This window comes from Chrysochloris asiatica, unplaced genomic scaffold, assembly GCF_000296735.1.
Source record: "Chrysochloris asiatica unplaced genomic scaffold, ChrAsi1.0 scaffold00018, whole genome shotgun sequence".
NCBI classification, from domain to species: domain Eukaryota; kingdom Metazoa; phylum Chordata; class Mammalia; order Afrosoricida; family Chrysochloridae; genus Chrysochloris; species Chrysochloris asiatica.
Window position 1 is genome coordinate 18027501 of NW_006408536.1, and position 15625 is coordinate 18043125.

General features: G+C 40.4%; 1 protein-coding gene across 2 annotated transcripts in view; it reads right to left on the minus strand.

Annotated features, from left to right (window-relative positions):
* The window catches only part of NHS (Nance-Horan syndrome (congenital cataracts and dental anomalies)), a 468981-nt gene that overhangs the window by 5039 nt on the left and 448317 nt on the right, over positions 1 to 15625 (minus strand). For both annotated transcript variants that reach the window (XM_006835599.1, XM_006835598.1), the window contains 3 exons: positions 14152 to 14283; positions 9690 to 12674; positions 9082 to 9208 (listed from right to left, as the gene is read on the minus strand). In XM_006835599.1, coding sequence (XP_006835662.1) covers positions 9082 to 9208; positions 9690 to 12674; positions 14152 to 14283 — 3244 coding nt within the window. The remainder of the gene's footprint in view (positions 1 to 9081; positions 9209 to 9689; positions 12675 to 14151; positions 14284 to 15625) is intronic.

Here is a 15625-nt window from a genome sequence, read left to right on the forward strand (position 1 = left end):
TATATATACATACATATACACACACATACATATATAAAGCTTCTCATCAAAAGAGGAAGATCCCCAACTAAATGAATTGGCATAGTGGCAGCAGCAATGGGCTCAAACTTAAAAATTGTGAGGATGGTGTAGGACCTGGCAGTGTTTGTTTCTGTTGTGCGTCAGGTCGCTGTGAGTCAGAACTGACTTGATGGCTCTTAACAACAACAAAGCTTTGCTGGTTTTGTTTATCTAGAGAACACAGCCTAAGACAATGTGCAAATAGCAGGTTAATGCGTCTTCCACTAATCCTGATGCTGTTTACTTCTTCACAGACAAGCTTCTTGAATTATTTGCTCATCATTAACCCAAAAGCAAATCCACTGCCATCTATCAAGTTGATTTCAACTCACAGGGACTCCATAGGAGTTTTCTTCTTCATAGACAAGCTTCTTGAATTATTTGCTCATCATTAACCCAAAAGCAAATCCACTGCCATCTATCAAGTTGATTTCAACTCACAGGGACTCCATAGGATTCAGTAGAATGAACCCATAGGGTTTCCAAGACTGTAAATCTTTATAGACACAAACTGCCATGTCTTTCTTCCACTGAGTGGCTGGTGAGTTCCAACCACTGACCTCTTGGTTAGAGGTTTAGCGATTAAACCACTGTGCTACCAGGGCTTCTTTGCTAAACATATGGATTGAATAAGTATGGTGAAAGGATACAACCCTGGTGTACATCTTTCCTGATTTTAAACCACACAGAATCTTTTTGTTCTGTTCGAACAAGTGCTTCTTGGTCTATGTACAGATTACATATGAGTACAATCAAGTGTTCTAGAATTCCCATTTTTCACAATGTTATTCTTAATTACTTATGATCTACAACACAGTCAAATGATTTTGCATACTCAGTAAAAGTCTTTCTGGTATTCTCTGCTTTCAGCCAAGATCCATCTGGCGTCAGCAATGATATCCCTTGTTCTGCACCCAATTCTGAATCCAGCTTGAATTTCTGGCAGTTGCCTGTCAATGTACTGCTGCAACCTTTAAATTATATTCAGCAAACATGTATTTCCATTTGATATTAATGATTTTTTTTTATGATTTCCACATTCTTTGGATCATCTTTCTTTGGATATCTTCCAGTCAGTTGGCTGGGTAGCTGTCTTCCAAGCTTATTAGCATCTTCTCCAGCCACCCTTTGAAGTCTTCTGTTCAGCTCTTTTACTTCTCATTTCTTCCACTTTCTTTAGTGACTCTATATTCAAGAGCAAGTTTCAGAGTCTCCTCTGATATCCGTTTTGGTCTTTTCTTTCTTTCTTATTTATTTAATGACCTTTTGGTGTTTTCATGTACAGTGTTCTTGATGTCATCCCACAACTTGTATGGTCTTCAGTCATTAGTGTTCAGTGCATCAAATCTGGAAATTTTCTCTAAATCCAGGTGGCGTATACTTAAGGCCGCATTTAACTCTCATGGACTTGTTTTAATTTTCTTCAGGTTCAACTTGAATTTGAATATGAACAGTTTATGATCTGTTCCTTAGTTAGTCCCTGGCTTTGTTTTGATTGATATTGAGCTTCTACATCACCACTTTCCACAGATGTAGTTAATTTGATTCTTGTGTAGTCCATCCAGAGAGGTTCATGTGTATGTTGTTGTTAGGTGCCCCCGAGTCGGTACCAACTCATAGAGTGACCTTATGCACAGCGGAATGAAACACTGCCTGAACCTGGGCCAATCTCACTATCATTGCCACGCTGATGCTGCCACTTGGCCAATCCATCTCACTGGGGGTCTTCCTCTTTTTCTCTGACCCTCTACCCTACCAAACATGATATCCTTCTCCAGCGACTGGTACCTTCTGGCAATATGTCCGAAGTATGAGAGACAAAGTTTGGCCATCCTGCCCTCCAAGGAGCACTCTGGCTGCACTTCTTCCAACACAGATCTGTAGGTTCTTTTGGCAACCTATGGCACTTTCAATATTCTCCTCCAACAGCATAACTCAAAAGCATCATTTCTTCTATGGTCTTCCTTATTCACTGTCCAGCTTTTGCATGCATATGAGGTTATTGAAAATACCATGGCTTGGGCCAGGTGCACCTTAGTCTTATAGCTGACATCTTTGCTCTTCAACACTTTAAAAAAGTCTTGTGCAGCAGATTTGCCTAATGCAATATGTCATTTAATTTCTTGACTGCTGCTTCTATGAGTGTTGATAGTTGATCCAAGAAGAATGAAGTCCTTGACAACTTCAATCTGTTTTCCATTGATAAGAATGTTGTTTATTCATGTGTATGGTGGTGGTGGCTGTGTGCCATGGAGTCAGTTCTGACTCATAGCGACCCTGTACAGGGTTTCTGAGGCTGTAAATCTTTACGGGAAGAAGAATGCCTCATCTTCCTCCCGCGGACCAGCTGGTAGTTTCGAACTGCTGACCTTGTGGTTCGCAGCCCGATTTGTAACCACTACGTTACCAGAGCTCCTTATTCATGTGTATAGCTACTGTTAATGCTGTTGAAAAAGGTATTTGCAATGAATAACTCATTGGTTTCGTAAAATTCTGTCATGCAGTCTTCAGCATCATTTCTACCACTGAGAACATGTTTTCTAACTACTGATCATTTTCTTTGTTTCCAACTTTTGTATTCCAATCAGTAGTAATTATCAATGCATCTTGATAACATATTTAATCAATTTCAGACTGCAGAAGTTGGTAAAAGTCTTCATTTTCTTCATCTTTGGTATTAGTGGTTGGTGAGTAATTTATTAACTAGTACTCCTTGTAGATGTATAGATACTATTCTATCATTTACAGTATTGTACTTCACTATATATCTTGAAATGATCTCTTTGATGATCAATGTGATGCCATTCTTCTTCAATTTGTCATTCTTGGCATAGTAGACCAATATCAATCCATTTCAGTACACTGATGCCTAGGATATAGATTTCATTTGTGCATTCAATTTCATTTCTGATGACTTCCAATATTCCTAAATTCATAAGACATGTACCTAAATATATATACATATTCATTACCCAACTTGAATATCAATCTACCAAATTTGGAAAAAAAAATTGTCTTTGTCTGCTTTTGTTTTTGCTGAATGTATTATAAGTACAAAAAGCTTTCCTGTATTTGCTTCGATGATATATATATATATAGATACATACATGTTTTTTGGTGACCATTTTATTGTCATTTGGGTGAACATTTACACTGTTGATTAGTTTCACATTCAGCAATGTAGCCACACTTCCACACTTTATTTTGTGGCATTAGTTGCAGTCTCCTCAATGCACTCTCCTCACTTCCTCCCTGGCATCCCCATTTCCATTTGTTCTTCTCCTGAACCTTTCTGCCATCTGAATTTTGTTCTTGGGAAAATGCCACCCTCCTGGTCTTGGAGGGTTGATTGTTTTGAGAAGCACATGATTCATAGATGTCCTTCTTTACCCTATAGGGCTGTCTACTGCTTGGTTGAGAGATGATTCCCAAGGACAGGTTCAGGAATTCCATCTGTCTTTATTAGATCAGTATCTAATAGGTTTTTTATAATTTTGGATCTTTTTCTACATTTTTCTCCCACTCTGTCCTGGATCCTGTACTGAGATCCTGATCAGAGCAATCAGCAGTGGTAACCAGACACCATCTAGTTCCTCTGGTCTCAGGCTAGTGTAGGTTGTGGTTCATTTGTCCTTTGGACTGATTGTTTCCTTGAGTTTTTTACTTTCTTCATTCCTCCCTGCTCCAGGCAGGGAGAGACCAACAGTTGCATCCCAGATGACTGTTCATGAGCTTTATAAGACCCCAGTTATATTTATGTGGCGTATGTTACGCCAGTTAATCTAGATATCCCTTTAGACTATGGTCCAAAATCCTCAAGCCCAGTGACTCAGTCCTTCAAGGTATTTAGTTATGACTATGAAGTTTGCATTATATGTATATATTGTTGTTAAGTACCATCAAGTTTGTTCTGACTCACCCTGTATAGGGTGCCTGACCGGCTGGTGGGTTTAAACTGCCAAAGTTGCAGTTAGCAGTCCAGTGCTTATCCTACAGTGCCACACTAGGACTCCTATACACATACATGTACACATACATGTGCATGCCTTAGGCTGGGTTCTCTAGAGAACCAAAACCAGTGAAGTTTATATGTTGTTGTTGTTAAGTGCTGTCCAGTTGGTTCCAATGCATAGCAACCTTGTATAAGGTATCTAAGGAGGGGCTGGTAAGTTTGAACTGCCAACCTTATGTTGTTAAATGCCATCAAGCCGGCTCCGACTCATAGAGACCCTATAAAGAGTTTCCAAGGAGCAGCTGGTGAGTTTGAACCATCAACCTTGTGGTTCAAACCGATCTTGAAGTCCACCAGGATTCCTTCACTTTCTCTTCTCTCTCTCCACACACACACACACACACACACACACACAGTCCTGGTGTGGCACTGGCTTGGTGTGGCACTGCAGGATAATGCACTGGACCGCAAAGTCAATTTAAACTGTAAGGTGGTGGTTCAAACCCACTAGTTGCTCCTTGGAAACCCTATTCAGGGTTGCTATGAGTTGAGACTGAATCAATGGCACTGAACTATATATATATAGTGTGGTGGCTCTGTAAGATAAGCACTGGACTGTGAACCACAAGGTTGGTGATTTGAGCCCCATCAGCTACTCCAAGGGAGAAAGATGTAGCTTTCTGCTCCTGCAAAGATTAGCATCCTCGGAAACCCTATACAGGGGCGCTGTGAGTCAACCAACTCAATGGCACTTAACATCAATACACACATACACACATACATACACACAAAGACGAAGGCTAGAAGAGACATATTAAATAATATACACACACACATATATGTATGTATGTATTTGTGTGTGTATGTAGTGTAGTTAGTTATTTCGTATGTCTCTTCTAGCCTTAATCTTTGTAACTCCCACCAAATGACTCTTTTCCTGATGGATCTGTCTGGGTGAGAAAAGGTGGGAGAAGATGCTGATAGTATGCCATGATTCAGAAGTGGCTGTTAACTGAGTTAATTAAGACTGTAAAGACTTGAAACTCTAGCAGGGGTATAAACTGAGCCATCTTGGTGATGTGAGTAGGCTATGTGCTCCTTTGCTTGACTAATCAAACTTGCCTCTATCTGACCTGTGGTTCTTGGGACTTGAGCCAATAGCCTGACCTGATTTGCCAGATTCCACAACCTTGTTAGTCAACAGTCCAATTCTTTGTGAGATAGGAGAATACTCTAGTTTGATACCTGAACTGCAGATTTGGGACTTGACAGCCTCCACAACCATGTGAGCTATTTTCTTGATGACCCTTGAATTCTGTGAGCTGTTGCAGTGAATTGTGGAACCCTAGGATGTTCAAGAGCACACTGAGGGGAGGAATTGTGGTTGATATCAGAATTATGGAGTGCTATAACTTGTATGACATGACCACTTATTCTCTGTCAGTTTGTCCTACTGTGGTGGCTATCATGTTGCTGTGACGCTGGAAGCTATGCCACTGGTGTTTTAAATACCATCACCCATGATGGATACGCTTCAGTGAAACTTCCAGACTAAGGCAGATTAGGAAGAAGGAGAGGTGGAGCCCTTCTGAATGATTAGGCACTGCAAACTTTATGAATAGCAGCAGGACATTGTCAGATACAGTGCCAGAAGATGAGCCCCTTAGGTTGGAAGGCACTCAAAATACAACTGGGGAAGAGCTGCCTCCTCAAAGTAGAACTAACCATGATGGTGATAATAAGCTTCAGGACCTTTATTTGCTGATAGGGAGCAACTCAAAATGAACAGAAACAGCTGCAAATATCCATTAGTAATCAGAACATGGAATGTACAAAATATAAATGTAGGAAAATTGAAAATTGTCCAAAATGAAATGGAATGCATAAAGATCGACAGCCTAAGCATTAGTAAGTGGAAATAAACTGGTTTGGCCATTCTGAATCTGACAATGATATGATTTACTATGCCAGGAATGACAAATTCAAGAGGAATGACATCACATTCATCATCAAAAAGAACATTTCAAGATCTATCTTGATGTACACTGCTATATGCGATAGGATAATATCCATACACCTACAAGGAAGACTAGTTAATAGTATTATTATTCAAATGTATGCACCAACCACTAAGGCCTGTGAAGATGAAATTGAAGAATTCTACCAAATTCTTCAGTCTGAAATTGATCAAACATGCAACCAAGATGTATTGATCATTCCTGGTGATTGGAATGTGAAGGTTAGAAACAAAGAGAAGGCTCAACAGTTGGAAAATAGGGCACTGGTGATAGAAATGATAGAAAAGGAGATCATATGATAGAATTCCGCAATACCATGACTGTTCATTGCAAGTACCTTTTTTAAAGAACATACCTCACCAGGTTGACTACACAAGAATCAAATTGACTATATATGTGGGAAGAGATGGTGGAAATGTTCAATATCATTAGCCCAAAACAAGGCCAAGGGCAGACTGTGGAACAGGACATCAATTGCTTATATATGCCAATTCAGGCTGAAGCTGAAGAAAATTAAAACAAGCCCATGAGAGGGAAAATATGACCTTAAACGTATCTTGACAATTGAGAGACTATCTTGAAGACAGATTTGATGCATTATATATACATTAATGGCTGAAGACCAGAAGAGTTGTGGAATGACATCAAGAATGTCATACAGAAAGAAAGCAAAAGTCATTGAAAAGACAGGAAAGAAAGAAAAGACCAAAATAGGTGTCAGAAGAGGCTCTGAAACTTGCTCTTGAGCATGGAGAAGCTAAAGCAAATGGAAGAAATGAGGAAGTAAAATAGCTGAAGAGGAAATTTCAAAGGGCAGCTCAAGAAAACAAAGTCGAGTATTATAATGAAGTGTGCAATGACCTAGCTTTAGAAAACCAAAAGGAAGAACATGCTTAGCATTTCTCAAGGTGAAAGAACTGAAGAAAAATCTAAGCCTCAACTTGCATTATTGAAGGATTCTATAGGCAAAATATTGAATGATGCAGAAAACATACACAGAGTCACTGTATCAAAAAGAAGTGGTTAATGTTCAGCAGTTTTCAAAAGATAGCATATGATTAAGAATTAGTGGTACTGAAGGAAGAAGTCCAAGCTGCAATGAATGCACTGGTGAAGAACAAGGCTCCAGTAATTGACAAAATACAAAGTGAAATCATTCAACAAACTGATGAAGCCCTAGATGCACTTACTCATCTATGCCAAGATATTCGGAAGACAGCTCCCAGGCCACCTGATTGGAAAATACCCATATTTGTGCCCATTCCAAAGAAAGATGACCCAACAGAATGCAGAAATCATCAACCAATATTAATATCACATGCAAGTAAAATTTGACTGAAGATAATTTTAAATGGCTTCAACAGTACATTGACAGGGATCTGCCAAAAATTCAAGCTGGATTCCGAAGAGGATGTGGAATGAGGGATATCAATTCTGATGTCAGATGAATTTTGGCTGAAAACTAAGTGCTATTGAGTCAGTTCAGACTCATAGTAACCCTGCATAGGATTTCCAAGGAGTGTCTGGTGAGTTTGAACCACTGATCTTGTGGTTCAGACCGAACTTGTGGCCAAGCGTTTATCCTATAGTGCCACACCAGGCACCAGAAATATGTTGACTAGTGCTTTATTGACTGTGCAAAGGCTTTTGGTTGTGTGAATTACAAGCTTTGGATAACATTGTGAAGAATAGACATTCCAGAACACTTTACTGTGCTCATGAGAAACCTATACATAGACCAAGAGACAGTCATTAGAACAGAACAAAAAGGATTCTGTGGGCAAAATACTGAATGATGCAGAAAACATCTGAATGGTTTAAAATTGGAAACGGTGTGCACCTGAGTTGTATTCTTTCAGCATACTTATTCTGTGTGAATGCTGAGCAAATAATATGGGAAGCTGGATTATATGAAGAAGAATGTGGCATTGGGACTGGAGGAAGACTTACTAACAACCTGCCATATGCAGATGATACAACCTTGCTTGGTGCAAGGGGAAGAGGACTTAAAATACTTACTAATGAAGATCAAAGACTATATATATAGTCTTCAGTATGGATTGTGCCTCATTGTAAAGACAACAAAAATCCTCACTACTGGAGCAATAAATAATATCATGATAAATGGAGAAAAAGACTTAATTTTGCTACGATTCACAATGAACACTCATGAAAGCATCAGTCAAGAAGTCAAATGACTTATTGTATTAGGCAAATCTGCTATGCAAGACCCCGTTAAAATGTTCAAGAGCAAAGATATCAGTTTAAGGACTAAGGCGAGTCTGACCCAAGCCATGGTATTTTTAATGTATGTGAAAGTTGGACAATGAATAAGGACAACCATAGAAGAATTGACACATTTGAATTATGGTGTCCGTAAAGAAACCTTTGGAGTTCCAAAAAGCAATCACCATAAGTTACTGAACTGACCTTGATAGACCTCTCAGTCTTGAATTGAACTGGCCAGCAGAATCCCTTGCAAGTCACTGTTTTGATTGGACCTTTTGTTGTTGTTTTGAAGGCGCCTTAATAAGACTAAGTGTATCACTGAGAGAACTTGTCTGCAGCCAGCCACTGAAGGCAGAGGCTTGTTTAAAGTTGTTTTGTTTGGAAGAAACTACATATAGGGACTGGAACCCTGGTAGCAATACTTTTTAACTTACCCTTTTATATTCATGAGTGTACATTCCCACATGTGTTGCATGTTGTTGTTGTGTAGTGCCATCAAGTCGGTTCCGACCCATAGCGACCCTGTATAGGGTTTCCAAGGAGCATCTGGTGAGCTTGGACTGCAGTCTGGTGCATTAACCCACAGCACCACACCCGGACTCCACATGTGTTGCATATCTATTATATCCATTCAATCCACCTATGTGTCTACTCATATATTATTGTTTGCTATTAATGTTATTGCAGGATTGTATACATAATAATATTTACCACTGTTATTGTTTAGTCCTGTGTACCTCCCAGTGTTTTTCTTTGCTTCTTATGAGAAGCAAAACTTTTGTTGTACCTCTTGTTATTTGGGACTTGGTAATATTGACTTACCTGTGAATGACTGCAAATAAATCCTCAGTTGTTCGAGGTTTGTTTGGAGACACGAATGCACCTTCCACTTCAGCTTGAGAGTCTTCACTGAGTGGTGAAATGATGGAGTCATCACTTGGTGATGATTCTTAAAATAAGAACAGAAGCCCCTTTAAGAGGAAGTTACTAGCATACCACTGTGCTTCACCGATTTGGGGAACAAATAGGAGTTACTTTACTGCCACTTTTTAAATAAGGAGCTCTGGTACCATTATGGTTACGAGTTGGGCTGCTAACCTCAAGGTCAGTAGTTTGAACCTACCAGGTGTTTTGCGGGAGAAAGATGAGGCTTTCTGTTCCCATAAAGATTACAGCCTCGGAAACCCTATGCAGGGTCACTATGATTCGGAACTGACTCCACGGCACATCACCACCACCACGTATCTGTCAAAGCCTAATTCCCCAATAAGAAAAGCTTAAACCTTAACTTTTATAATAAGTGAAAAAGAATAGTGGAAGGAAACCAACATTCCGGGATGTGCAGTATCATGGAGAATGTAAAAAAAAAAAGAATTTCAGGAAGCATCATGAGACAAATATCTATTATGACAAAGGTATCAACAACTGACCTTTCAAAGAAGTCTCGTCCACATTTCCTTGGGTCTCCTCTGCTCTGCTGTTATCAGAGGCACTTTTGGGTGAAATAACTGAAGCAATATTTTCCTGCTTAGAACATTTGTCAGGGAATGAATTTACAGTTGATATCTCTGATTCATAACTGATATTCCCAGGCACTTTGTCATGGTGGTGGTTCAGAACAAGTTGATGTTTAAGTTGATTGCTTATGTCTGTTACTTTTGTTGGTGAGTTGGCTTGAGATGTGATTATATCCACAGATTCAGCTTGTGCAAGTTCCTCCCAATCTATGGAGGATGCCTTCTGTACCTGTTCTAGGGTCCCATCCAGACCAGCCCCATATTGTGTTATTTTACCATCAAAATCATTATTTGAGTGGGTAGCAGAGACCCTCTGAAATTCTTCTGGGGAAAAGTCATACTTTTTACTTGGTGTGTTTCCTGAAATAGGCTCGCTCTCTATATTTATTTGGTCTTTTGTGACATTTGAATCTAGACGATTGCTACCAGCTGAGGTTGCAATTTCTGGATCACAATGATTCTTCACATCAAGTGTAGCTTTTGTTTCTAAATGTATTTTATCTGGTCCCATCTCAACTGCAGTGGCATCTAAAAAGGACAGTATGGAGTCTTCGGTGGAGTACTGGCGTGATAATGATTTCTTAGTACTATGTTGCCTAATCTTCCCTGGAGACAAGGCAGCCATTGTGAGAGTGCTTTCCTCTAAGTAGGGGAGATCCGTATTGTCGCCTTCTTTTTGCTTAGCTTCTTCAGACTTACTGATGGATCTTAGGTTAACAGATTTCAGGACTGTTGGTGTAATTGCAAGGGATGGTGGAGGATTCGACCTTAGTGTATCTCCTACTGTGTTTTGTTTACTGTGACTGAAAACGTGCAATGGATGACGGTGGTGGAATGGTTTATTCAAGACATTATGAAGAGCACTTAGGTCAAGATGAGTAGGAGGTATAATTGGAAGTTCAAGGTCTTTACTCAATGATAGAGTTCCATCTTTTAAAGAGGGTTGCTGTAGTGAGGATTTCCTTTCTGGGACTTTAGGTTTTCTTTTGCTACCTCCAGGAGACAATGGGCCGGAAAAGAAAGCTGTAGGGAAAGAGGATGTTGGCGTTTCAGACTGGCTTGAATAGCCACTTGATGGAGATGCCAAGCCAGCCAGCTTCTCTGGTGAAACAAGTTTAAACTCATTGTCAACAGAAGGTAGGGATGGGGTAGTGGCTCTTGATTCTGATTGAGATGTTTGGGATTCAGAGCTCTCTGGAGATTTGATGCATTCGATTACTGTGGTACCTGTAGCCGTGCTTGAATTAGATAGAGATCTGTAGGGATCATTTGTTTTCAAGTCATTGAGAAGCCAGAGATCTGCATAATGAGTTGATTCAGCACCTTCATCTTTGAATGGTGGAATATCTGAACTGTCTAACTGGGGTTCCGTAATACCATGTTCACTCTGGTTCATCCAAGAAGGTTCTTGCTTGGTGGGAAGATTGGCATTTTCCATACGAGAAGGTGTGTTGGAGAAATCAAGAGGCAGCTTCATTTCCCTGGAACTATGAGGCAGGTGCTGACCACTACTTATCATTGGTTCTTTCTTCTCAGAAACCTCTGCATTTCCTTCAGTCTTCCTCAATGAAGAGCTACGTTTAGGTGGGGTAGGCTTTGCCTTTGGCTTTCTGAAAGAGATGCTTGGTCTCCCTTGCCTTCTGTGGTCTATATAGTCTGGCCAGGCACAGTCTGGAACACTAGGAGGAACCCCAACACTCTGGCCATTTTCAGGGCCCAGTGCTGCATAGTGACAGACATAATTCTTACTAGCTTTGAGACCACAGTCAAAATGCATGGAAGTATAGTACCCTTCTGTGTCCACCGAAAAGTGAGAGCTGGTGTCGGCTTTGTCTGATGGAGACTTTTCCAGAAAGCTGTCATAAGTGGCCATGCTCGTGAAGCTTGGGCAGCCCAGGCTGTCGGTCTTAGGACGCTCAGGACTAAAATCCTGGCGGCAGGAGGCATCGTGATGGTGGTGTAGGTAATTCCACTCACTGTCACTTGTGTTGCTGTTGTTAGGGTCATCCAGCAAATCTGCAACGGTGGAAGTAAAGGAGTTTGCCCGGTGGCCTCTCACTTTATCCACGTGGTCATTGTACTGCTCTGTCACGAAGACACTGGAGTCCTCATTAGCATGAGGGGCCGTGTTGAGTGACAGCTCTGAATCACAGTGTGAAGAGCCAGTGAGAGGAGGAGACGCAGCAGGAGGGATTGTCTCTGAGGTCTGTGAGGGGCATGTGGAGCTGCTCCCACTCCAGTTCCCACTAGATGACTGGTGGTCGTCTTTCTGGTCCATGTGGCTGCTGAGGAGGACGCCAGCTGTGGAGATGCAATGGATGGGGCTCCCAAAGGTGTCTGAGTTGGAGGAGATGTCACAGCTACCAGAGTCGGCAGCCATTCTGGACAGACGAGACCTCCCTCTCTCACTTAACTTGTGCTGGGGACTGTGAAGATGTTGAGAACAGGCCAGGCCTAAAGCAGGCTGGTCTTCCTGTGCACTTGGGCTGCTTGGGGCCTCACTGCAATCATTGGGAGCTCTTTCATGGTCACCTATGAAAGACTCCCCCTCTTCGTATGCTGAGGGCTTAGCACCAACTTTAGGCTCAGCAGCCCCACCTCTATTACCCTCCCGGGGCAGGCTCCGAGATCTTGTGCGGCTGCTGACTGCAGTGGTAAACATAGCATCGCCTTTGTCAGCCAGCGCAGAGATGTTGCCAGCGGAATGAGAAAGGGAAGCTGCAATGCTCTGACCCCTTTGAGCTCTGATTCTCCTTCTGGATGGAGCAGCAATCAGAATATCCTCAGTTTGGCACTCAGAGTCCCTGGTCCCGGACCTCCTATTGACAGCACTGGCAGGGTCTGGATTTGTGTGCACAATGACATTCCTTTCCCTGGCCACTGGTGATTCATCGGAATCTAGGGTACATGGAGAGCACAGTGAGGTCTTTTCTACATCAGCAGGTTAACAAACGGTTTGAGAGAAATCTACACATCTGTGTACCCATATATATAATTAGGAGAAAGTTAAAGATGCTCTGGAGAATTTATCTACTTATCTTACCTACCCATCTATCTTTATCTACCTACCTGCCTGCATACATACATACATTTTTAAAGAAGATATGCTTTTAGCTATTTTGTGAATTATTCCTCTATTCACTATCAAATTCCTTGGTCCTGATAAATGGACAAAGTAATTTTCTTTTCTCTCTTTCTTTTTTTAAACTAAGACATTTATTTTATCTTCTTGGCATCACTACAATATGCTTTTCATTTTTACTTTGTAATATAAGCATGGTGAAATAAAATCATAGTGTTCATTATAAGAAAGAAAAATCTTGTTTACAAGAGATGCTGCCATAGAGATTAAAAACCATAGAAAACAAAAAACCAAACCCACTGCCATCAAGTGGATCCTGACTCATAATGAGGCTTTCTGAGGCTGTAAATATGTATGGGAGTAGAAAACCTCATCTTTCTCCTGAGGAGTTTGAACTGTTGACCTTGCAGTTAGCAGTCCAATGCTTATTCCTACAGTGCCACTGGGCTCTTCATAAAGCAGAGCAGATATTCTGAAAAATTCCTATCTAAAAATTCCTATCTATGAGGAATGTGGTAGCTCTATAGGATAACCACTAGACTGTGAATCACAAGGTTGGCAGTTCGAGCCTACCAGTTGCTCTATGATAGAACTGAGGCTTTCTGCTCCACAATAATTTAAAAAGTCTTGGAAACCCTATACAGGGTCGCTGTGAGTCAGAACCAAATCAATGGCGCTTAACAACAACAACAAAGGCTATCTATTGTATTACCAATATTCAATATTTAATTGGATATACTTGAAATTTACCTTTGGAAATAATTAATGCCAAAAAGGATCTCTCTTCAAATAAAGTTACAATTTTACAAAAAAATCCTTCATTGAATCTTGCTTTTTAGTCACAATTTCCACCTTAATAAAACTTTTTCAAATTAGCAAATTTCAACCATAAAACCTGGACTTACATGCCTAAATCCATAAGGTCAAATTTCAAGGAACAGAGATTTAAAACACAATTCCCACCTTGCTTGCAGAATACTAAACAAATAAACACCATTTAAAAACTCTAACTTAGTGGTTACGAGTAGAGCTGCTAACCTCAAGATCAGCAGTTCGAAACTACCAGCTATTCTGTAGGAGAAAGATAAGACTTTCTGCTCCCGTAAAAATTTACAGCCTCAGAAACCCTATACAGGCTGGCTATGAGTTGAAACCGACTCCACAGCACATAACCACCACCACTTAAAACTGTTTAATATGATTAAGGAAGCTGGTTGAAGGGCAGTTTCCATTTCATCTCTTTATAACCTGCACTAGACAGAAGGATAACCAGGAACGATTTTTATACCATACCTATTTCTTGTTGAACTCTTCGGGGGATTCCCGAGATGGTTTTCCTCCTCCTCAATTTACGTCTCCGCTGTAGTACAGATTGTGAATGAACAAGAGAGCAGCGTATACTAGCCTCTCGGTCAAAACCAACTCCTGCAAACCACAAATAGGTCTCAGTAGTCTTTAGAAATGGCAAACAAATTTTCATTTGCTTGGAACACAGTGATATTTATTGATTGGAAGTAAGGGAAGGGTTTGGATTAAGCCTGTGAACAAGTATAAGGGAGCCCTTATTCAACTCTTATTTAAACCATGCTGCATGCAGTACATTAGGCTTTACAGCTAAATGCAGCTCTCCCTGCTTTACAGCTGAATGACAGCTTTCCCTGCCAAAAGTAACACAAAGGAGGAAAATCAAAAGAAAGAGAAGAGGAAAATAACATAAAAAATCACTTTCATCCACAGAAATGGCTCTGCGAGGACGTCAATAAAACCTTTAGTTACTACTATTTACTGGTCTATTTCTGGACTCTCCAAAGCTGATACCTTTGCAATAGTAGATCAGCAGTCAGGATGTTAATCAGAATTAGTTCAGCCAATGTAACCTGACCCATTTCTTAATTAAAAGTGCCTTTGTATTTGTTATGGTTTCCCCTCTACCTTCTGTGCCTAAACCTTTCCTTTCACACCACACACGCACATGCACACACCCCACCCCCATCTGTGAGGACAATCAACAGCCTAGAGATTTTTTTTTGTGTGTTGAATCATCACATAGTTCCTGCTGACTAAATTGGATAATTTCTGGTTTAGCACCAGGTGTCTTATCAATGTAAATTAAAAAAATAATAAATAAGGCAATCCCAAATCCTACACTTAAATGGGTCCAGCCTCTATAGCTACCATAAAGCTGCAGTTTCCATCTGTTTGGTTCTGTAAACATGGGACAAACCGCAATGCTTGTGAGTTTGACTTCTAGGTAAGAGTAATGACACTATGTATAGTCCTAGCAAAACTAGAAGGCTTGGCGGGGAGATGAGGAGCTCCAACTTTTGTCTGATACAGGTATACCACATGCACTTTCCAGAATACACTTTGCTTCAGAAAGCCATACTGGTGTGCTTTGGAATCTGGTCATCTCATTGTTTATCCTGATTGTTAAGTGTAGGGCAGGATGCCATGTTAAATCTTGGTTCAGCTATATAATGATGCAATTTGAGTTCAGCTGAGGATCACAGTGCCAATAGTTTTTAGATCTCATTTTGAAAACCTATGTAATATGCCACATGATGAATATATGGCAATATTATCATATTATCAGAGAGCTAGCACTAATGGCATTTTCCTTTCTTAGTTCTGACCCAAACTTATGATCCTTCATTAGAATCTAAATAAGAGTAATTATAGAACACATAGCAGGTAGACACAGATATTGGGTGTTATATGGACATTATTAACAACTTTCTCATTAAAATTCTTAAAACCATGGATAACA